At 43.7% G+C, this 23,081-nt stretch overlaps 1 protein-coding gene, 1 non-coding gene and 1 pseudogene across 5 annotated transcripts; 2 read left to right on the forward strand and 1 right to left on the reverse strand.

The window, feature by feature from the left end:
- The first annotated feature begins 1,902 nt into the window (after positions 1-1,902).
- On the forward strand, positions 1,903-2,038 carry LOC117834895 (small nucleolar RNA Z247). Its single transcript, XR_004635850.1, has one exon. It is a non-coding gene; the product is annotated as a small nucleolar RNA Z247 (small nucleolar RNA).
- A 72-nt stretch (positions 2,039-2,110) lies between these two features.
- LOC117834260 (uncharacterized) lies at positions 2,111-16,489 on the forward strand (annotated as a pseudogene).
- A 324-nt stretch (positions 16,490-16,813) lies between these two features.
- On the reverse strand, positions 16,814-20,296 carry LOC117833660 (uncharacterized). Of its 4 annotated transcripts, none has more exons than XM_072295740.1 (7): positions 19,917-20,296; positions 19,094-19,314; positions 18,328-18,460; positions 17,661-17,801; positions 17,507-17,574; positions 17,087-17,174; positions 16,814-17,012 (listed from the first exon to the last, which is right to left on the reverse strand). In XM_072295740.1, exons 2-7 carry the CDS (start codon positions 19,283-19,285, stop codon positions 16,939-16,941), a joined length of 696 nt encoding a protein of 231 aa, XP_072151841.1. In that variant the 5' UTR covers positions 19,286-19,314; positions 19,917-20,296; the 3' UTR covers positions 16,814-16,938. The 4 variants fall into 4 exon arrangements, with proteins under 4 accessions (XP_072151841.1, XP_072151842.1, XP_034569135.1 ...); XM_072295741.1 differs by having other exon boundaries at positions 17,507-17,571; positions 19,917-20,290; XM_034713244.2 differs by having other exon boundaries at positions 17,661-17,786; positions 19,917-20,287.
- Between the last annotated feature and the right edge of the window lie 2,785 nt (positions 20,297-23,081).

Raw genomic sequence — 23,081 nt, forward strand, 5'->3', positions numbered from 1 at the left:
AAGCATAAACCTCTGTCAGGACTGCGAAGCTACCATAGAGCAGATCAGCCTGAGGGCCAGGTTATACCTCATCTGTCACCGCCCCTCTTGCCCTTTCAGTAAGATTACTACATATTGAGATTTCTAATTAATTAGCCAAGCCAGAGTCATATAGCCCTGTGGTTGCATGATGATCTTGTATTAATAAAAGATATAGCATAAATAAAATAAGTTTAATCATTGGTTCATTAATACCATCATATCCAAGTTGAGCAACTAAGCAAGCACTACCCAACATAAAGTAAACCCAGGTAAACAAGGCATAAAGATTAAGACTAGGCACTCCTTAGATAGGACCCATCATGTTTAATCATAAAAGTGCATAGCATATAAATGGACATAAAAATAAAGGTTGTGTAGGATCAAAATTGTGATAAAGGATACGACTTGCCTTCCTGAACTAGCTCTTGCCGCTCAAAGTCTTCAAAGGCTTGGTCTTCGAATCCCTTGAACTGAGATCCTTCTAAGCGCATCAATCAAGTACACACAAGCAAATAAAGAACTGAAATAAGAAATACACCAAACAGTAGCAACGGAGCAAAACAATATCATAAAACTATTCTATGCATTAACACAAACTCATAGGCGCAAGAATCGCTTAAAACGGAGCTAAAACGAAAAAGATATAGCCAAACTAAGCTCTAGGGATTTGCTGGAAAGATTTTGAAACTTCCAGGGGCTTTATTGCAAAAAACCAAGGGTATAAACATAATTAAGCTTATAAATAGAAGGTCTACCATGTAAAAAAACTAAACAGGATGGAAGGTGCAAAAACTGCAAAGGATAGGGGCTAAGATAGAAAGAAAAGGACTTGAATCGAAATACTTAGCCAAGCGGCGAGTGGAAAAATTTAGAAAGGCAAGGGCTTTTAAGGTAAAGAGGTGTTGATAGGTACGCTTCCAGTTTGACCCAGTGTCAGACTTGATCCGGGCTGTTGATGTGCAATCTGGCGGCTGGCGGTGACTGCGGCGGCGGAAGGCGGCGGCGTAACAAGGGCAGCTCGCCGGGATTCTCTCGAACTCGAGCTTCCGGCAACCATTTGCGACGAAACTTGGCTTGGGATGAAGCTAGCGACGTGGTGAACCGATCTGGGTACGTTCCAGGGGTGGAAGTGTTAGAATTGTGTTTGTAACCAACTATGCGCCATAATGTTGTGCGCCTGCCACATTGTGATCTTAGAAATAAACTCGGATTGCTTAGAGATAGGTTATCTTGTAAATCAAGTTATAAAGCAAACGAGTCCTAGGAGATCACAACTGTAGTCATGTATATCTCTTGGTTGTTTTTCACCATATATAAAGATGCAACCGTGGTGAGCCAAGATAGGCAACCACGTTTCCTCTTTTCTTACATGGTAATCAGAGCATCCTCTTCTACAAAACATCCATGGCGTCATCATCAGTTTCCACGCCGGCGCCACTAGGGGTTGTCTCCCAGAAATTGACTCGAGGCAACTATCTCCTATGGAAGGCTCAATTCCTTCCTTCTATACGAGGAGCTCAACTCATGGGGATCCTAGATGGATCTATCCCTGTGCCGCCCAAGACTCTGGAGGTGGCCAAGGCAGACGGCAAGAAGGTGATCGTCCACAATGTCGAGTATGACTCCTGGGTTGCAAAAGATCAGTAGGTGTTGAGCTACCTGCTGAATTCTCTCACCAAGGATACGCTAGCACCGATGGCAACGACAACTATAGCAGCACAGGCAAGGAAGGTCCTTAAAAGGATGTTCTCGGCGCACTCCAAGGCGCGGATCGCAAATCTGCGCATTCTACTATCTACAAAGAAGAAGGGTAATATGTCGTCCTTAGCTTATTTTACCAAGATGTGCTCCTTTAAAGATGAATTGGCCACAGTTGGGAAGTTCATAGATGATGATGAGATGATTCACTTTATCTTGAATGGCCTCGATTTTGATTATAATCCCTTTGTGTCTTCTATGCTTGGTCGGGCTGATCTTTCTTTGAGTGATTTGTACTCCCAATTGATTACATACGATCAATGCATGGAGATGTATCAAGAGGGTGACCAGTTTCAGTCGTCAACCAATATGGCTAGTAGAGGGCGCGGCTATGGCAACAGCTATGGTGGTCGTGGCCAAGGTAATAACAACTATGGCCATGGCCAAGGTAATAACAACCATGGTCATGGTCGTAGCAATGGTGGTCGTGGTGGATGATACCGTGGCAACAATAACAATAGCTCCAGCCCAAGTAACTCATTGAAGCAAGGAGGACGCGACGTCAAGGTGGTATGTTAGATCTGCAAGAAAACAGGACATGAAGCATATCGCTGCTGGTATAGACACAACGACAATGAGGATCAACAAAATCAGAAGTCTACAAGGGCGGCTACTACTGGCTATGGCTATGACACAAACTGGTATGTCGGCAGCGAGGCGTGAGATCATGTTACCAGTGAGCTTGAGAAGATGACCGTCCATGACAAGTACAATGGGCATGACCAAGTGCATACGGCTAATGGAGCAGGTATGAAAATTAGCAACATTGGTCATACAACTTTATATACCCCTAGCAAAAATATTATTCTAAAAAATATTCTTCATGTTCCTAGTGCTAGCAAGAATCTAGTATTTGTTCACAAATTAGCTCGAGATAATGATGCCTTCTTAGAATTTCATCCAAATTTCTTTTGTATAAAGGATCAGGAAACGAAGAAAATCATCCAACAAGGTAGATCCCGAGGAGGCCTCTATCCCTTAGGATCGCACATAGCTCAAGAAGATCCGAGGAAACAAGTTTTTTCGGTCATTACACCTTCATCTACACGTTGGTATAGTAGGCTTGGTCATCTAGCTTTTCCTATATAGAGAAAATCATTAGTTTGAATAAACTTCCTTGTACTAGTGATAAAACTTCAGAGACTATTTGTAATTCTTGTCAGATGGTCAAGAGTCGTCAGCTCTTCTATCCTATATCAAATAGTACATCTAAATTTCCTCTTGATCTGATTTTCTCTAACGTCTAGGGACCTGCTCCTGCTTCTGTTCGGCGCCATAGCTATTATGTTAGCTTCATCGATGATTTCAGCAAATATACTTGGATCTATCTACTAAAAAAAATCTAATGTCTTTCAAGTTTTCCAAAATTTCCAACAACTCGTAGAGAGAAAATTCAGTCGAAAAATTAAATCCATGCAGTCAGATTGGGGAGTCGAATATGAGAAGCTCAATTCCTTTTTCCAGCGCATAGGCATCACACATCGTGTGTCTTGTCCCCACGCTCACCAGCAAAATGGCGTGGCCTAATGAAAACATCAGCACATGGTCGAGGTAGGCCTTGCTCTTCTTGGTAATGCATCTATGCCCTTAAAGTATTGGGATCATGCTTTTCTAACCTCAACCTGCCTCATTAATCTTCTTCCCTGCAAAGTCATTAACTATGATGTTCCTGTCACTCATCTTCTTCATGAGACTCCTGATTATACATCCCTTCGATTGTATGGTTGTGCCTGTTGGCCCAATTTGCATCCATATAACTCTCGCAAGCTTGCTTTTCACTCTACTCAGTGTGCCTTCCTAGGCTATAGTGCTATGCATAAGGGGTTTAAGTGTCTCGACATCTCTACTGGCCATATCTACATCTCTAGAGATGTTGTCTTTGGTGGTGCCGGGGTGGCGCGGAGGTGGCGAGGATGAGGCGGTGTGGTGGTCGGGACGAGGTGGCGGAGCCAGGGCAGCGCGAATGGAGGTAGCACCGACGGGCCGTGGCGATGCGGACGAGGTGGCGGCACCGACGAGGTGAGGCTAGGACAGCGGTGGCGCCGGATGGAGGCTGGAGGATGATGGGCGGTGCGGACCGAGGAGGCGCAAACAAGGCAGGGTCGGGACGACAGCGGCGTGGATGAGGCGGGACCAGAACGGGAGCGGTGCAGACCGACGGGGTGGGGATGGCAGCGGGGCGAACGAGGCCGGGACGGTGGCGACGAGGACGAGGCAGCGGGGACGAGGCAGCGGGCCAGTGTAGTGATGGTTTTGCGATGATGGGACGAACGGGCCAGCGGGATCGGGCTGAGTGTGAGGACTGAGGAGGGGAGGGGAGGAGGTGGAACTTTTAACACCCCCCCCTCCAAATACAACCCAGGACTAAAGGTCCTTTAGCGAGCGGTATTACCACCCGAGACTAAAGGGGAGCCTTAAGTCCTGGGTGGATCTAGGACTAAAGGTGGGGGCGCGGAATGCTCGGGAGATGGAAAATAACCCTTTAGTCTCGGGTGGGCTTTGGACCTGGGACTAAAGGGGGGGCACGCGCAGGAGATGAAAATTACCAACCTGGACTAAAGACCCCCTCATTTTTGTTTCCCATTGCTTTTTTTAGTTTTAATTTATACATGTTTTAAGTTATTTCGCACTGGTGTTGTTAAAGGAAAAAACCTTTACATATTTTGAATATGCAAAAATATATTAAATTAGCATGTATTTTTCAAACAAGATTGAATCATTCATTAATTCCATACTAGTTTGTTAAGTTCCTAAAATAATTATTTTAATGCATCAATTGATAAACAAACTCTTCAGTTAAATAATTTCAACGTGCAAAAATGCAATTGAATACGGTATTATCAACCAGGACTAAAGGCCTCCATTTTCGTTTCCTGCTTCTTTTCTAGTTGTAATTTACACAAGTTTTCAGTTGTTTTGTACTAGTGATGTTGAAGAAAAAAACCTTTACATATTATGAAGATGCAAAAATATATTAAATTAGCAAGTATTTTTCAAATAAGATTGAATCATTCATTAATTCCATACTAGTTTGTTAAGTTCCCAAAATAATTATTCAAATGCACCAATTGAACGAAAAACTCCTCGATTAAATAATTTCAACGCCCAAAAATGCAATTGATGCATGTGGTTTCGTACCAACATTGTTTTTATTGATCAAAAAATGTGCACCATAGAGCATGACAATGTAATTGAAAGGTTTTGATGGCCATTGAGCATTACATAAAGGCGCATCACATTTAGTGCACTAATTACAATGTAACGTTAAAAAACTTCTTCTTAACAAAAGTTCATTGGTCAATGATCGCGGTGTAAGTACAGAGCCCTCTTCTTTGGCTAGCATGATGTTTGGGTCAACTTCGACAACGAACGGAGGCATGCCATCAAACTGATAATAATCATCTGATTGGTCTGTTTTGTCCTTGACTTCCACAATTTTTCTTTTACCTGGAAGAATTATGTGGCGTTTTAGCTCCCCTGGTTCTTCTAAATTTTTCTTGGGATTGCTAGACATGACCTTCACATAGAAAACCTGATGCACATCATTGGTAAGGATGAATGGTTCATCATTGTATTCAATCTTGATCAGGTCCACTATTGTCATCCCATACTAATCTTTCATTACGCCACCTCCAGTTAGCTTTACCCATTAGCAACAAAACAGAGGGATGTTCAGCAGTCCGTATTCGAGTTCCCAAATCTCCTCTATGAAACTATAATAAGAGTTCTTGCTCCCATTTCTATCTATGGTATCTATACGGATACCACTATTTTGATTGGTGCTTTTTTGTCTTGAGCTCTCATGTAAAATTTATAACCATTTATCTCGTAACCTTGGAATTTTACAATTGTGCTAGAAGGTCCCCTGACTAACCAAGCGAGTTGTTCTTTGAATCGCAGAGTTAGCCATAAGGTGTTGATGCAACCAAGAGGGAAAAGTATCCATGTGATAACGTATAATCCAGGCATCAATTTTCGTAGGGTATTGGGAAATTAGAATCTGCTTGTGTTCCTCGATATACGGATCCACAAAGGATGATTGTTGCAGAACTATTAAGTATGCTTTGTGGAACAAATTACAGCCATTGCTCAAACATGATTTCCTTCCAAGGGTGCCCATTCCCAGTAGCCTCCCCTCGTGGCGTGTTGTTGGAACCCCAATCGACTTAATTGATTTAATAAAATCAACGCAAAACTCAATAACCTTTGTTCCATATCCCTTGGCGATGCTTCCTTTTGGACACACACGATTATGAACATAGTTTTTTAGACTGACATGAGCCTCTCGAAAGGCCACATGTTGTGCAGGAATATTGGACCGAGAATAGTAATCTTTTTGACTAGGTGTACCAGGAGGTGAGTCATAATATTGAAGAAGGATGGTGGAAATACCAACTTAAAACTGACAAGATATTGCACTATATCATTTTGTACCTTTACTAGCTTTGTTGGATCAATTTCCTTCTACGAAATTGCAAACGCGCATAGCTTTACGAGCGCCAATCGTACATTCTCTGGTAGAATACCCCTCAATGCAACCGGAAGCAACTAAGTCATCAACATGTGGTAGTCATGAGCCTTTAGATTCATGAATTTATTTTCTTTCATATTTATTATTCTATTTATATTCGAGGAGTACCCATACGGAACCTTGATGCTATTCATGCATTCAAACATGTTATCTTCTCTTCCTTGCTGAGAGTGTAACTGGCAGGACATAAGTAGTGATGTCCATTATCTCTCTTTTTTGAATGTAGGTCATTTCGTTGCTTCATACGTTTCAAGTCCTGTCATGCTTCCAATGTATCTTTTGAGTTCCCATAACAACCCATGAAACCTAGCACATTCACGCAAAGATTTTTCATCAGGTGCATCACGTCTATTGCATTGCGGACCTCTAGGATCTCGCAATAGGGTAGCTCCCAAAATATAGACTTCTTCCTCCACATGGGTGCACATCCGTTATCATATCCAATACACGTTTTTCCATTACGATGTGCAGGTTTTCTACGATGCTCTAGCGCCCCTTTGAAATGCAACCCTCTCTTTCTTAATGGATGGTTAGCAGGAAGGAATCGGTGATGGCCTATATACATGACATTCCTATAGTGTTTCAAGTACATGATGTTTGTGTCGTCTAAGCAGTGGGTGCAGACCGGATATCTCTTGTTTGTCTATCCTAAAAGGTTACTGAGCGCAGGCCAATCATTGATGGTTACAAACAATAGTGCTCATAGGTCGAAGGTCTCTTGTTTATCCTCATCCCACACACATACACCTTCTTCCTTCCAGAGCAATAACAGTTCATCAACCAACAGTCCTAGGTACACATCAATATCCTTGCTGGGTTGTTTTGGGCCTTGGATATGCACCAGCATCATAATGAACTTCCACTTCATGCACCGCCAAGGAGGAAGGTTGAACATACATAGGGTCATAGACCAAGTACTATGACCACTACTCAACTCACCGAATATATTGAATCCATCAGTACTTAGACCAAACCTTATGTTCCTAGCATCATTTTCAAAGTCCGGGAATGCTCTATCAATTGAACTCCACTGGGCCCCATCCGTGGAGTGTCTCAACATCTCATCTTACTTACATTCTTCTTTGTGCCATCGCATCAACTTAGCATTCGCCTTGTTGCTGAACAAATGCTTCAAATGTGGTCAACTAGCAGACACCGAGCACTGAGCATTTCATCGCAAACTTGGCGTGCCTTCCATCTCCCCCCACCACTCAAACAGACTAGCGCTCCACTAGAAGCGCCTCCTCGCTTCTTCCTTTCGCACGACTGGAAGCGATGGCCGACGGCGAAGTGAACCTAGGCAAAACGATGGCAATCGCCGACCCCCTAATGGCATCAACCAGCGCTCCTGCAAGCGCGTGCCACATCACGCTGGCACGCTCGATGGCCTCCTTCCTCCCCGCGCGCTCGCTAGCGGGCTGCAGGGTGGTGGTTTGGCGGTGCTGGAGTGCTAGGAGGGGGAGGCGGAGAAGATGGGTGGCCCTGAGGGCTAGGTGCATCGGAGGCCAGTTGTCCGCCTTGTAGCCCGATTCCGGCAGCGTTAGGGAGGGGTTGGTAGCGGAGGAGGACGGCCTGCGCTGGCTGCCGTTTGACCTCAACCTCGCCGTCGTGCTCGCCGGGTTCGCATTCGAAGCCTACACCAGCCTGCCGGTGAGCCCCTTGTTCCCCTATCCACGAACCGCACAGTCCACACTAGCCCGTCAAGCTGGTGCAGGCAAGTGGCATGGATTAGCTTACGTGGCACCACTAGCAGAGAACTCACCTTCCATCCACCCCCTTTTGTGCAGGTTAATATTTGGCCCGTGACAAAAGTAGCTTTAGTCCTGGGTCAAAAATGTGCCCCCGAAAGCCACCGCAAGGGGAGAGATTTAGTTCCAGTTGTAAATACCAACCGGGACTAAAGCCCCCCTTTAGTTCCGGTTGTAACAGCTCCAAAATATCCCACCAACGCTGCCCCCTTTTGTCCCGATTGGGAATTCCAACCAGGAGAAAAGCCCCTTTTTATCCCGGTTGGAAGGTGCTCGTGCCGCCAGTGTCCTTTCTCTTCCACGCGCTAAGTCCTTAGCAGCTAGCTGTTCATCTCCTTCCTCCTCCTCCTCCCTCTGCCAGCGCGGGTGGCCACCCCCTCCCTCTCTGCTCCCCTCCCCTTAACCCTCTGCTAGCCCCTCACTAACAGTGAGGAGCAGACGGCAGTGGGGCGAGGCGGGCGGTGGCGCGTGGGCAGAGCGGATCGGGCGGCGGTGGCGGTCACGGGTGGAGCGGAGCCGGTGGGCGGAGCAGATTGAGGGCGCGGAGGGCGCAGAGGGAGTGGCGACGGGGTGGAGCTCGGAGCGGTGGCGGGGTGCGGAGTTCGGAGCGGCGGCGCGGCGGAGCTCGGAGTGGTGCGGGGCGGGGCTCGGAGCGGCGGCGCGGGGTGGAGCTCGGAGCGACGACGGGGCGGAGCTCGGAGTGGGGTGGGGCTCAGAGCGGTGGTGCGGGCTAGAAGCGGCAGAGCGGCACGAAGGTCGGGGCCGGGGTGGAGGTTGGAGCGGAGGCTGGGGCGGAGCGGCATCGGGGCGGCGCGCGGGTGGCGGCCGGCGAGCGTGCATGGTTTTTTAATTTTTTTTTGAAATTTTTTAGTCCCACCAACCGGGACACCCGGGACAAAAGACCTCCCCCTTTCGTCTCGATTACTTTATCCCGGATGGATTTTTGGGAGATTTGACCCCTACCAACTGGGACTAAAGACGAATTTTCTACCAGTACAAGATTGGTCGTCATGTTTGGCAGGTAGATGTGAGCTGGTGCGAGACCGATGCGGCGGACTGTCAGACAGCGTTCCTATCCGAGTGAGTTGTGGGTTTAGCCTTCCTTATAGAGCTTCAACTATTAGTTGTGGACTTGTTGCTATTGTGTTAATCAATAGGACTGAGATTTCTCATTTCTGAATGTGCCGTTGCTGTCACCGGAAATGTTCTGAATGATGCTGCAACTATTGCAGCGTGTTTCTCCGTGAAGTATATGATGGACAACTAGTTGTCAAACTGAAGAAAGGCATAAATCCGCCTGCAATGGACCCATGGGTACGGTGATGCCTAATAGCTTATGCTGCTGAATACTCATCAATCATCATTTGCCTTATCGTTGCTCTTTGTTTCTCGAACATATGGATGCTATTTTCTCATTTGCTGCATTTATTCATGAAAAGTGCCTTGTTTCTTTGAATGGAGTAGCACTACGTTTTACATTTTCTGCAACTGTTACTTGAAGTCCTCTTCTTCGACTCTTAACAATTCCATTCTCCTAATTCCTTCACAGGGTACAAGTGATCCTTATGTAATTCTACAACTGAATGGCCAAACTGCAAGAAGCAGCATTAAATGGGCGTGAATTACTTGTACCAATTCTTGTATGCTGGGGCTGGGAGTGCTACTATAAAACAAGAACTTCCTGTCGGCTCTCTGTATGCAAATTAAGATAGTTTATGCTATATATATCGAACCCTTTTTATTTCATCTGGGAGTACTCAGCTAGTGGGTAATTTCCTTGAGAAAACTTGAAATTTCTAGTTGTTTGCATTATTGCTGCAGAGTGTGATTTCAGTGATTGATCATTGTAGGACGAAGGAGCCAACGTGGAATGAAAGTTCACATTTAACATTAGGAAATCTCGAGAAAATCTGCTTCAGGTATCAAGAAGTTATATAATTTCATGGTCCCCATTCTGGCCCATTTTGGTCCAATCATTTTACTCGTGTGTTTTGTACTCTTGTTAACCATTAATCCTTGATCCCATTAATCTGTCGACTGTCTTGGTCCCATAGGCTTGTAGTGATGTTGGGCTTGGTCCAGGTCATATAAATCGCGTTGAATGTTGGATACATCAACTCCCCTGAAACTTAAGATGAATCAGCAACATTTACATCAAATATCCAACATACTGAAAGCATGCCTATGGTTTTCAGAATTCCAGAATTCATGGTGAAGATTGTTTTTATTGACTCAAACGAAGTGGATAACAAAACTTGCATTTCACTATAGGAACTGATAGTAATCCACCATATGATTTTGTGCACCTTTATTTTTTGTTTTAATCACTTACTGTGTTATATCTTGGTGCTGCCATGAATGATTTTGTGCCTTTTCGCATGCTGTACCATATTCCAGAATAGGTTGCAGCTTGGGACGCGAACCTTGTTACCCCACACAAATGCATGGGAAATGCTGGATTGTAATTCTCTGTATTAACAACAAAATCTCAATCTCTTCCCGCTGGTATTTCCTGCATTATAACAAAGATCTTTTTAGCCGATTCCCAATAGATCATGGGTGCTGTTTCCTTCTTGTTCTCAGTAGGACTGCTCTGTACAGAATCTTGGCTAAAATCAATCGTGAAACAGGATGGAATTGACCAGACATGATAGGGAGCTGATAAATTCCGCTTGCTCTTATGGAGAAATTTGAGAAAATAAACAGGTTGCATGTATTATTTATGATTGTGGTGTTACATCAAAGAACAAATTAGTGATTTACAATAGGCTTAATTCAGTCCAAATGTGGACAAACTTGCCAATTCCACCAGTTCGTGAATCTCAAAGATGCAACTTATCATGCGCACTGGGAGTTCTGATACTATCTAACAGCCACTGTTGTTTTTCCTAATAATCGTCAAACTCCACAACCACATGTTTCTCAACTGTGTAATCTTTCTGATCTGCACTGTGCATCCTGTTAAAAAATCATACAGGGATTAGTATAGCTAAGACTATTTGCTAATATTCATAAGCAGTAATAAGTTAAACAATGTCTTGTTGCTTTTCAATGGTATAGCAATATTTCCTAAGAAAAGTCAACATATACCAAAATGCAACTTAGTTTTTTTAAAAAAAACTGGTAAATCTATGACCAATTATGCCAATTTGGTCAAACTGAAAGCATAATCTGTAGGTCGGTTGCATTTTTGTCTCTTACTTCAATTTTCATTGCAAGTACTTGTGAAAAATTGCTCCGTGTGCAGTCAGGTTTTCTCCATGAATATTTAATATGAACACATTTTTTCATCTTGCTCTTTGTGGAAACCTTATAGTGCCCTTGTTCCTTTGTAGGAAATAGTCATAATGTTACTGTTGAATTAGAAGGCCTTGGTGGTGGTGGAACTATTGAGATAGAGGTAAGATACTTGCATTTTTTTTTGGTCATTGAGCACAAATGTGCACCTTGCCTCTCAGATGGGGGAAGAAGCAGCAAAATCCTTACTTATCTTTTTCTTCTTATAATACTTCCATCTATATGTTCTTATAAAAGCAACACCAGTAGAACAAATTTTCACAATTATCTAGGAAAGCCTTTTCGACACGATCTAGCATGCAGTAATTTTAGTCATACATAACAGCATTTGATATTATAAAGCCACATTGGTAATCCATAAATTGTATGTACCATCCATTGTTGCCAGAAGCGGACCAAAAGAGGGCCTAGTGGGGGCACGTGCCCCCACACAGATTCTGTATTCTGGTAAACTTGGCTCCTATTTCAAAAGTTTACAAAGGCAATGCACTAGCAGGCCTTGTTCAATTTTGTTGAAGATTTGTGATGTTTTGTTTCATTCTAATTGGTGATCTAAGTTCCTTGTATAACACTTCATGTCAAATACAAGAGTTATGATGATATTGAGCGCGAGAAAAACAATGGTGGAGGATACCCTTTGTGTCTGACTTTCTTGTGAAGAGTAGCCTGGGATCTGCTCTTAGAACGGTCCTTGGATCTGCAAGTGTAAATGCAAGTCAGTTTGTACAGTCTGCATTCGGGCAACTAAGTTCTTTCACTTACACCTACCTTCCAAAACCATCATCTTTGGAAAGTGGAGGTGAGGTCTCTGAAAGTGTTGAAGAACCCCGGGATAACGCAGTTGAATCAAACAACCTTCAACAGCAGAAGATTGATTCTGGAGATAGCTTAGATTCTCACTGTGACGCTCAATCTCCTGCTGCAGCTGTTAACAGTGAAGGAGATATATCGTCAGATGAATACTGGAGAGCTTTGAATAACGTGCTCAATCAAAATGTTCTACATAACTTTGGATTTTCTCTTCCTGAGGTCAAGAAATTGGATGGATTTGACCTATTAAGTTCACTTGGTCTGAAATCACGCGAAATTTCTGAACAGAAATATTTAGAATCTGGACTGGCGACGACAGATACTTCAACAAGTGATGGCAGTGAAACAACTCCTGAAGATTCAGTTGGTGTTGACAATGAAAATGGTGCATTGACAACCAAAGAGGAGGATCAGTCTTCCTTTGTGGACATCAATAAAGTATCTCGGGATGTATTGTCTCAAACAGAGAATATACTAGGTGCTCTAATGATACTTTCGAAAAACCTCTCACCACATGACAACAAGTCAGTAACAAAAAATGAGACAAATAAAAAAGATGATATGATCATAGAACAAGAAGTTGCTGCAGCTGAAGACTCTATTGATAAGGATAATACTGTTGCATCTACCAAACTATCTGTTGATGCACAGAAAGCAGAGGATATGCGGCATCTGTTTGCAAGTGCAGAGACTGCCATGGAGGCATGGGCTATGCTTGCCACCTCACTTGGGTGTAATAGTTTTATCAAATCAGATTTTAAAAAGATATGTTTTCTTGACAACGTTTCGACAGACACACAAGTGAGTTATTGTTGTGATATCAATGAGTTTGCTGTCTCCATATACTCGCACTGGTAGATTATATCAACAAATGTATTCAGGTTGCCATTTGGCGCGATTCTTCACGAAGAAGGCTAGTTGTTGCCTTTCGAGGAACTGAACAAGTATGCATTAACATGAAAACCTTATTTGAGATCTGTTAATACTTAATAGAATATTAACTTGATATTTGTAATGTATCCCATCTTATTCACTTTTCCTTGCATTGTTTCTACATACCTACCTAGTCAAAGTGGAAGGATTTGAGAACTGACTTAATGCTGGTACCTGCTGGGTAGCACTTAAGAACCCCTTTTAAATTGTATGTTCCATTGGCACAACATGATTTCAACCTGATTGCAGACTAAACCCTGAAAGGCTGGGTGGTGACTTCAAACAAGTTCAAGTTAGTCGTCTACTCTCTTCTCTTTATTATGTGATTGTTCACATAATATGCTAACTGACATGATTTCATACCATGTATTAGGTTCACAGTGGATTCTTAGGTGCATATGACTTTGTTACGAATAGGATCATGGCGCTCATCAAATTTGCAGTAGGATACCAGTAAGTATTTGCATTGGAAAATGAAGCGGGAAAATTCATTTTAACCTTCCATAGCATGTCCTCGTTGCACAAGGGATTTTGGCTATATATCTCAGTATCTCACAATATTATTGCTGAAAAAGCAACCCTTGGATTTAAAATTCGGATGCTTCTGCGTTTAGTGAATATAAAGGGTCATTAACTATCTATCTCAAACTTCATTCACAAAATATCTCATTAATTATTCCACTGCAGGGATGAAGAAGATGCAGAAAATATACCTAGGTGGCATGTATATGTAACTGGACACAGTTTAGGTGGAGCACTAGCAACCCTTCTTGCTCTTGAACTTTCATAAAGTCAAATGGCCAAGTAAGTAGAATTTTGTCTTCATCTAAATCCGCAATCTTGTCATTTCACAGACAGCTTATGCCATCATTTGATCCATGGTATGTGGAAAGAGGTAAAGTTCAAGCATTTAACACGCAGTAAACCTAAACAAGATCAGATGAACTTGGATGGCTCCTTTTTAGCTGCCCTGCCTCTAGATAGTGTTTGCCTTCATAATGAAGAAAAGAGTGTCAGGATACTGACATTCTAATAAATGGTCTGTTACACTGGTGCTTCATTCATTTTAAAGAAGGTAATTAATGTTTAACTTATTTCTGTATATGATTGTGTTATAAAACAGTCAACATAGCTCACCAATAATTTATGTATGTATAACTCTTCTCCTGCAGTTGGCAACTCTCAACAATTTTCTATTATGGTTTTCTAATATTTTCCTACACGTTTTTCCAATAGTAATGTGTTGATATTTTTCATGTTTTTCATGTCACGTTGTATAGGAATGGTGTCATATTTGTGACAATGTACAACTTTGGCTCCCCTAGAGTGGGAAATAGAAGATTCGCAGAAGTCTACAATGCGGTAATTTCAGGACCATTTACTAACTTTAATTTAGAAATAGAATACTTGATAAAGTGCAACTGAGAATGATAATATTCTTGTGTACATATATTCTGCACATACAAGTCATTTCATTGTGGAGTTGTAGAAATGAATGCCAATTTTGAGCAACTTAATATTTTCATGTATTGGCATAATTTTTTTTATCTGCTTTCTGTCCTTGATATATTGGACAAAAAATATTGGGGAAGTTCATATTGAATATGAATATCAAGTATCTATCTATTTTTAATTTGAAATATTGTAATATCAAGCGTTTGGGAAGCTGCATAGAAATATTATTAAAGAAGACATACAAAATGCTGACAATCCTTTGTCTGGAAGGAGAGAGAAGATAAGATATAGAAAAAAACGTAAAAAAAAAAGGAACCAGGAATAATCTGACCCTTTCGTTTGGTAATGGAAAACATGCTAATAAAATTTTCTTACCCTTATGCAGTATGGTGGTATTCAGCTCCTAGATAAGATATGCCTACACCCGTGCCAAACCAAATTCCAAAATCACATCTAGTTGACAGTAAATCTTATGTGTAATTTGGTGTTTCCATTGATGAAGCCTGCATGCTGGAATCCGTGTATATATCATTATGGGTTAAGTTGTAACTCCAAGACTGTTTATCGTAATTGAACTGCAATGATCTATGAACTAGAAAATCAAAAGCAACCACTATATATTTAAAATATTTTTTGAGTTATTTTGCAGAAAGTAAAGGACAGCTGGAGAATTGTCAATCACTGAGATATTATTCCAACAGTACCACGTCTTATGGGCTATTGCCATGTGGAAGCACCAGTTTATCTCAAATTTGGAGATTCCAAAGATGAACCGGTAATGTAATTTTTCTATCGTATCTCAATACAAATGTGTTCTAATAATGTTGATGATAAGGTATCCATTTTTATTCAGAATTTCAGATCCCCCAGTTCTCACCTAAATCATCGAACTGTATTTGTATGTGACACAGGTAAACAATGGAATATTATATGACGAAGACCAAGGTGATGTGATAGGGGAGTACACACCGGATGTTCTTGTTACTGAATTTGTGAGTGTCTTGCCTCTGTCTTTTACTAGAATGTTATTGCACACATTGTTTTCACTAAATGGGCTTATAATTCACTGCAGATGAAAGGAGAGAAGCAACGTGTGGAGAAACTACTGCAAACAGAAATAAATTTACTCCGCTCAATCAGGGATGGTTCGGCCCTTATGCAGCACATGGAAGACTTTTACTATGTCACACTTCTCGAGGTTTCTAACATCCTATACATTTTTTCTGATGAGTAAAAATGATTTCTGCTTTTATCATACCACATTGTGTCACAAGCTCCTCAAGACCAGACAACTAAATTACAATTGAATTGATGCAGAATGTGAGATCAAGGTATCAAGTGGTTGACAGTGCAATTGATGAATCCCGTTAATTGATAGCATGATCCTAGTAAACTTGCATGGTTAAACATCCAGGACCGTGTTTCCCTACAAAAACTACAGTTCTGATGGAAGGACATTGTATGAGCTATGAAGGTGCCATGCTGTGTCCCATCCTCACTCTTCGCAATCCAAACATGCACATCCTATGACTGTTGTGCCATTTAAACATTTCAACGTACAGTTTGTATGCTCATTCTTTATTCTAAGTCTAGAGTTACCAATCAGGTTAGTGAAAAGATGTGAACTGGTTCACTGGTATCTACTGGTGGCACTGTGGCCACTGGTGGAGAGATGTTTGAGCGGGCTCTTTTTAGTTGATGTAACTAGCACACATTCTGATATAGGTGATACAAGGATGGGGCTGTCAGGGTGTGTTTGGTTGAGTGTAGGTTGATGGAATGCGGTGGAACCATCTTGTATGAACGGAACAGGATATGTAAGTTCAGTGTTTGATTGAAGAATGAAGAGACGAGTGATCCTGGTTCCAAGTCCAAGCAACGAATTTTGCTGGGCTGTGGACCAATAATTTGAGGAAATTGATTTCTCTTGTACTCATCTCATTCTTCTGCTCGTTCTTTTATGCAGCAAGTAATCCACCTTCTCCATGGAGAGCAGGCGCAACTGTGCCAGGTGGCACTGTCTTTTCTCCGTCCTACTTGGCCCGTTGCCTCTAAAGTGGAGACTACATTATCACCAGCAAATGGGAGAGGCAGGAATTATGGCGTGATGTTGGGAAAGTGAGCAAATAATCCAAGGGTACTTAGGAGCAAGAGGAAGCGCGGTCCACACTGTTTGTCTTGCGTTACAGCTAATGAGCTTCACAAAAGCAAGATATGGACACGCGGACCACAATGTTTATCTAGGTTACCGCTAATGAGCTACACAACAAATATTCATGCTTCCTTGAAAATATACTGGATTCCAGACTGAGTTTACAGTTGCCCCAATCCCATGAGTATTGAATAGATGTCTGGTATACAAAACCTCAAAACAAAAGCCAAGCTTCACTCTTTTAACTGGGAGAAACTTGCTAGCATATTCGACCTTGAATTTGCTAGCTCTACAATCAATTCAAGGGCTGCACCAAAATAAATGTACAGTTAGATCAAAACGTATATGAGACTGGACAAGCTTCTGTAATAAAAATCAAACCTGTCTCAAATGAAATTTGGGCTGTTCGTAGTTTTGGAGACACCAGTGCTCCAAAGACTGACAATGCTTTTGATCTCGCTCTTTGAACCTAAGGTACAAAATGGCCAAAAAGAGTATCAATAAATGTGGAAGTACAGGAAGTATAGTACAGCTTCCTTATTCACTATCCCAAAATGCAGCTTTCTGATACCTCAGCTGCAGATAGAAACCTAAATGAAGGTATTGAGTTTACTGCAGTATATTATTACTGTAGCATTAAGTCATACCGATGGCATATCTTGAATCAAGCAAAGATAAACTTTTGTTGTTGGCACTGAACATTACTAGCAATGTATCTTTTTGTTGCCTCTAAAAGCAATGTTTCACTATCTGTTATTCTAGCCTCAAGTTTTAAGAAATAGACATCTATACAGAACTTACATGATTGCTAGTGCCAGCATCAGTAGCCGAATCTGCTGTGGTTGCATCACTTTCAGGGTTTCCATCTTCTTGACAAGAGGTTGAGTCAAGCAAATAGATTTAATCAGCACATTTGCTACTTAACAGGGAGCAGAAATATGGCACATTCTAATACCTGGGGTAGTAGCTGATCCTCGATGCCTCAACTTTGGCTCAGTACTAGCTTGCTCACCGACATCATAGGTGGAATGACATTCTTCTTTCAAACACCACTTCGATAAGGCAAAGTGTGGTTTTGACTCTGAAATATGATTTCCTAAATTATACCAATCCACGTATGATAGCCTTTCCTTATCAACCAGAAGTAGTGGGGAAAAAATAAATCCAATACAGCTCTCTTTTTACTGAGAAATGCGAAATAAAAAAAGTGAAGGGTACCCCATTGATATTTGATGTTGCCCCCTGCCCCCCCCCCCCCCCCCCCCCCCTCATCAAAAAATTCCATTAAAAAGGGGAAAGATGAATTTGTCCATTCATTGAACCCTAGTTCGGGACTGACGGTGCTCGAACCCGCAGCTTCCGCCTTGACAGGGTAGTGCTCTGACCAATTGAACTTGAGGGATATTTACTAATTATGAGTTAACAACAGTTGCATACAGCTTGCAATTTGTGTGTCGATGTTCCTTGTAGCTTTATCTACAGTAGACTTCAATAAAACAAACCAGGAACAAAGGGAAACAGATTCAAGAGAAAACAAATGTATTTCTAAATTCTAATAGTGGTTCTTCAATGCTGATAGATAGATAACATTTGTTAACTCAAGTAGTAGAGAAGTAATTCACCTGATGGTTTCAGGCCAGCATGATCAACAACTTGCAGCTTAGTGGCAGCAGACTGTTCTTTATGATCAAACAGTGTACTTGAAACACGTGATGGGCCCATAGAATGGCGAGCACTTGCCAGATCGAGCCACCCCTAGGGAAAAAAAATATTCATGTTTACTTTCATGCTATCAGTACTGAAACAGGAAATGATGACTTCACTGCATCTCAATCTATAAGTCAAAAATTGACAGTATGAAGGGGCATCACATGGTCACTGCATGTTGAATAGCTACTGAAGGGACTAGCTTTTGAAGGTTGTTGATAAAAATGCAAGTGTCTGGATCTAGATTAGTGTCAGGGCGCTACAATTAAGGACAGACTACAAAATACAGCGAAAAGAAAAGTATAGAGCACTCCAAATTCCAAATTCACACCATTTACAAAGTTTTGATAGGCTCTGAATCCTATCTCAAGTTACCACCACTGAAGTTATAATGGTCTTCCTTAAACATCATTAAACTATTGCTAATGTTCTACTAAAGGATTTGGCAATATTCATCTACAATATCATGAGTGTTTGCTCTAGAATTGGGCCATAAACATTGTTCTGCTGAAAGAGTTAGGCAACATTGTTCAAATTAATCAAGCAACGGACTTCCTTTCTGGTTAAACCAACCGATTAGTAAGTAGTGCGGTGGAGTCAAGGTGTTCCGCTGAATCAAAGGTGCCCGGTAGATTATGCAAGGATGGACTACACAACAGTACTGGCTGGTAGAGACAAAACCTGACGAAGAGCGAAGTAGAGGGAGTCCATGAGGAAGAGGTAACCATCCACTGAGTCCATGAATCGCAGGATCTCGTCGTCGCCGTCGCCTTGCGGCCGCCCTTGCTCCCCCACCACGCCGTCGATCTCTCCCGCGTCTTCCACCCCAGGGGCGGATCCCAGGAGCTGCGGCTCCTCCGCCACCGCCGCCATCCGATCCCTGGATCCCGCTTTGCAAATTCCTGGCATGTGTGCAAAGTGATTGATTAAATAAATTTATCGTTGATCAAAATTTTGAATAAAAATATATATTTTTTTAACAACGAAGATATTACATCCACAGCTGCAAGTATACAAAACAAGGGGTCCCTGTTTAGCATAGGGAGACGAGGCTCCATTAGAGTGTGTAAACCCTCCTTACATGCAGGTAATAATTAAGCAAAACCCCCTACAAATTGTGATGTGCTGGTAATCTGCCATCGGCGGCGCGCACGCCACTGCCATGGGCTCACGCCACCCCACGCACCTCACGAGTCTCGACCCGAGCCCGCCCCCGGACTCGGAGTCCACCCAGCCCGGGTCAGCCAACACCCAACAACGCTCCCTTGCCATCATCAATTCACCACCACCGCCAACAGCAGCAGCATGTAACACTAGCACAAATTTGAGAAGTCTGTACACAAGATCATGTTTGTTGTGCTTATTTGTCTAAACCAAATGTCATTTTTGACTTCTTCATGTCAACTGTGTGAGATTGAAATGCATCCAGTAGCAATTTTGATACATTGAGCAGTCAATGTACACAGATTGTCAGATTGAGCAATGAGCAGTCGATTTTGATTACCTCGCGGAGTCGCGGTGGGGGGCCGGCCGGCCGGGGGCAGCAGGCAGTGCTGGGGGGGGGGGGGGGGGGGGGGAGCCGGGGAGGGGAGGGGGGGCGGGCGCCTGGCGGGGCGGCGCCGCGGCGGTCTGTGCGCCGGCACCGGCGCGCCGCCCGGGTGGAGCCGTGGAGGGACGAGGGGTCTGGAGGCGGCGGACGGCCGGGATCTCGCCGCGGGGGCCGGGGGGCGCGGGGCGGCGCGGCAGACGGGGCGACGCCGCGCCGGAGCACGGGAGCGGGGGAGCCGCGGCCCGCGGGGGTGGAGCGGCGTCTGGCCAGGCGGGCGTGCGCCGTGCCCCGTCGTGCGGCTGTGCCTGGCGGCGGTAACGGTAGCTCAGGAGACAGGAGCTCGGGACATGGGGTGACCGGTGGAGTGCGGTGGTGGGGGAGATCAGTGGCTAGATGGGCCGATGGGCTGGCTGGCCGGGGTGGCCTGCGGGCCGGTTTGGTTTGGACGTGAATTGGAGTCCAAAATAGCTGTGAATATCAATTTTAACACCTAAACTATATTATACATATATATATATATATACCTATGAAAACTACTAAAAAATTTTCCAAAAATGTTGGGTATGCCTCGGAATACCCGGGCACAACAGTGGGTCCGCCCCTGTTTCTTACTAGCAAAGGAAGGCTCGTTGCACAGTCTGTTGTGGTGGTGTGAGCCTGCGCCGGAACTTCATAGCGAACACGGGAGGGGGTAGGACACAGCAGCGAACTTCACCACCCCCAAGATCTACGGAAGGATAGGTGAGCGCAAACTCTAGCGGAGAGCAGGAGATGCAAGAAGAGGAGTACCAACCTGTGGAGCGCGGAGGTGCTGGCGCCGAGCGTGGTGGGATACAAGGCAACGAGGACGGAAGTAGTGGCGGCGGTCAGAAGTCGCGAGGAGGAGAAGTCACGAGACGAGAGACGGGGACGGGGCCACCCCATCCCCGTCTATCATCCCACGACTTCTGACCGCCACTGCCGCCAACCTGCCGCTACCCTCCTCCGCCGTCGCCTCCGCTCCGTCCTCGTCGCCTTGTATCCCACCACGCCCGACGCCAGCACCTCCGCGCTCCGCAGGTTGGTCCTCCTCTTCTTGCATCTCCCTGCTCTCCGCTAGGGTTTGTGCTCACCTATCGTTCTGTAGATCTTGGGGCTGTGAAGTTCGCTGCTGTCTCCTCCCCCCTCCCGCGTTCGCTGTGAAGTTCCAGCGCGCAGCCGAGCCTTGCTTTGCTGATAAGAAACCGCATCTTCTTGCACACAGGATGTTATTTCTTTGCTTGGTAATTGGCTGGAGTGCTCCATGGGTCAGTTTTGTTGCCAATTCTTGTACTTAAGATATTATATTTGAGAAATCAAGTGTCTAGAAATTGGTATTGTATAGTATGTACTTGAGATTTTAGCAAGGACGTTCTGGTAGAAATTGGTATTGTAGAAATTCTTGTACTCGTCAGGGCAAGGATGTTCAGAAATCAGATTGATCGAGTTGGATTTTGTTGCTGTGACTGAGTCCACAGTATTTACGATTCACCTATATACCATGAAAATGTGGTATACATACAGAGAGGAGAAGAGAGATTACTGTGTCGGGATCATCTTCTTTCTTTTGCTTTTTCGTATTTTCCGGATAATCTTAGCTGTGTGCTCATACAGTTAACAAAGGATTATACTAGAAAATATTAGAATGTGTTTGGTTTGGTTCTTCATTTCTGTTGCAAACTGTCAGGTGTACAAAAGCTTGCAAATTTCTGCTTGTTGGATGCTTTGCAAATTCTTGGCAGGTGTGCAAAGTGATTTTCTTAAATAAATTTATTGTTGACCAAAATTTTGAGTAAATATATATATATACACACACTTAAGAACGAAGATATTACATGCACAACTACAAGTATACAAAACAAGGGGTCCCTGTTTAGCATAGGGAGACGAGGCTCCATTAGAGTGCGTAAACCCTCCTTACTTGCAGGTAATAATTAAGCAAAACCCCCTGCAAATTGTGACGTGCTGCGAATCTGCGATCGGCGGCGCGTACGCCACTACCACGGGCTCACGCCACCCCACGCACCTCTCGAGTCTCGACCCGAGCCCGCCCCCGAACTCGGAGTCCACCCGGCCCGGGTCAGCCAGCACCCAACAACACTCCCTTGCCATCACTAGTTCGCCACCACCGCCAGCAGCAGCAGCAGCAGCAACGAGTGCGAGGGGTTTAGGTTCTTGTGCGGCGGAGCTTTGCGGGATCCAGGGATCGGATGGCGGTAGCGATGGAGGAGCCGTGGCTCCTGGGATCCGCCCCTGGGGTGGAAGATGCGGGAGAGATCGACGGAGGAGCCGCGGCTCCTGGGATCCACCCCTGGAGGCTTATTCGGGGTACAGAACCGATGAATAAGAAATTTAAATCCTGGAGGCTCATGGCAAAGGCAGGCTGGCAGTTATCTAAGTACTTTGCATACCACGGATCCCACAATTAGATTTCAGTACTGTGGCATAAAACATCAGGTCACTTTCAAGGGGATGAAGCAGCAAGAAGACAGCACCAAGGTTATCACATATATCACAAGAGAATAAAGAAAGTGCACGCAAAAGGAAGACGTCGCTGACAAGGCTTTGAACTGGACTACAACACAGGTCAAGATCTACCGTCGCTTTGTAGCCAAATGTTCTAAGGACATAACCGGACAGAAAAACCATGTAACAGCATCAGACAGGGTAAATAGGCATAATGATGCACAGAAAAGCAAGAACACAGGACAGGCATAGCTTAACAATGAAGGTAACATAATACTCGAGTAGTGTCTCAGTGCCCAGCTGACCCAGGCTGTGGCATAACCCTCATGCTACAAAATTTTTTCCAAACACTGCATAGAAGAAAAGCTTAGAAACCATCATTAGCCACAATTCAAATAGTAGAACTCATTACCAGTCCTCTAGAACATAGAAAGGTTGGCGATATTTTAACTAAACAGACTTCTTTATCCAGCACCGTAGCAGATACCTAGGACACACAATCTAGACAAGGTAAACAGATACCATCTAGAGGGCAAATCTCTACCCAAAAACAAGAGGTTTACGGGATAAGCCAAGTTGTATGAGTTCGAGCATACTGTACTCCTATATATTAATTAATGAGATCTTTCTCCACAG

This window comes from Setaria viridis, chromosome 8 (genome assembly GCF_005286985.2).
Source record: "Setaria viridis chromosome 8, Setaria_viridis_v4.0, whole genome shotgun sequence".
NCBI lineage: Eukaryota > Viridiplantae > Streptophyta > Magnoliopsida > Poales > Poaceae > Setaria > Setaria viridis.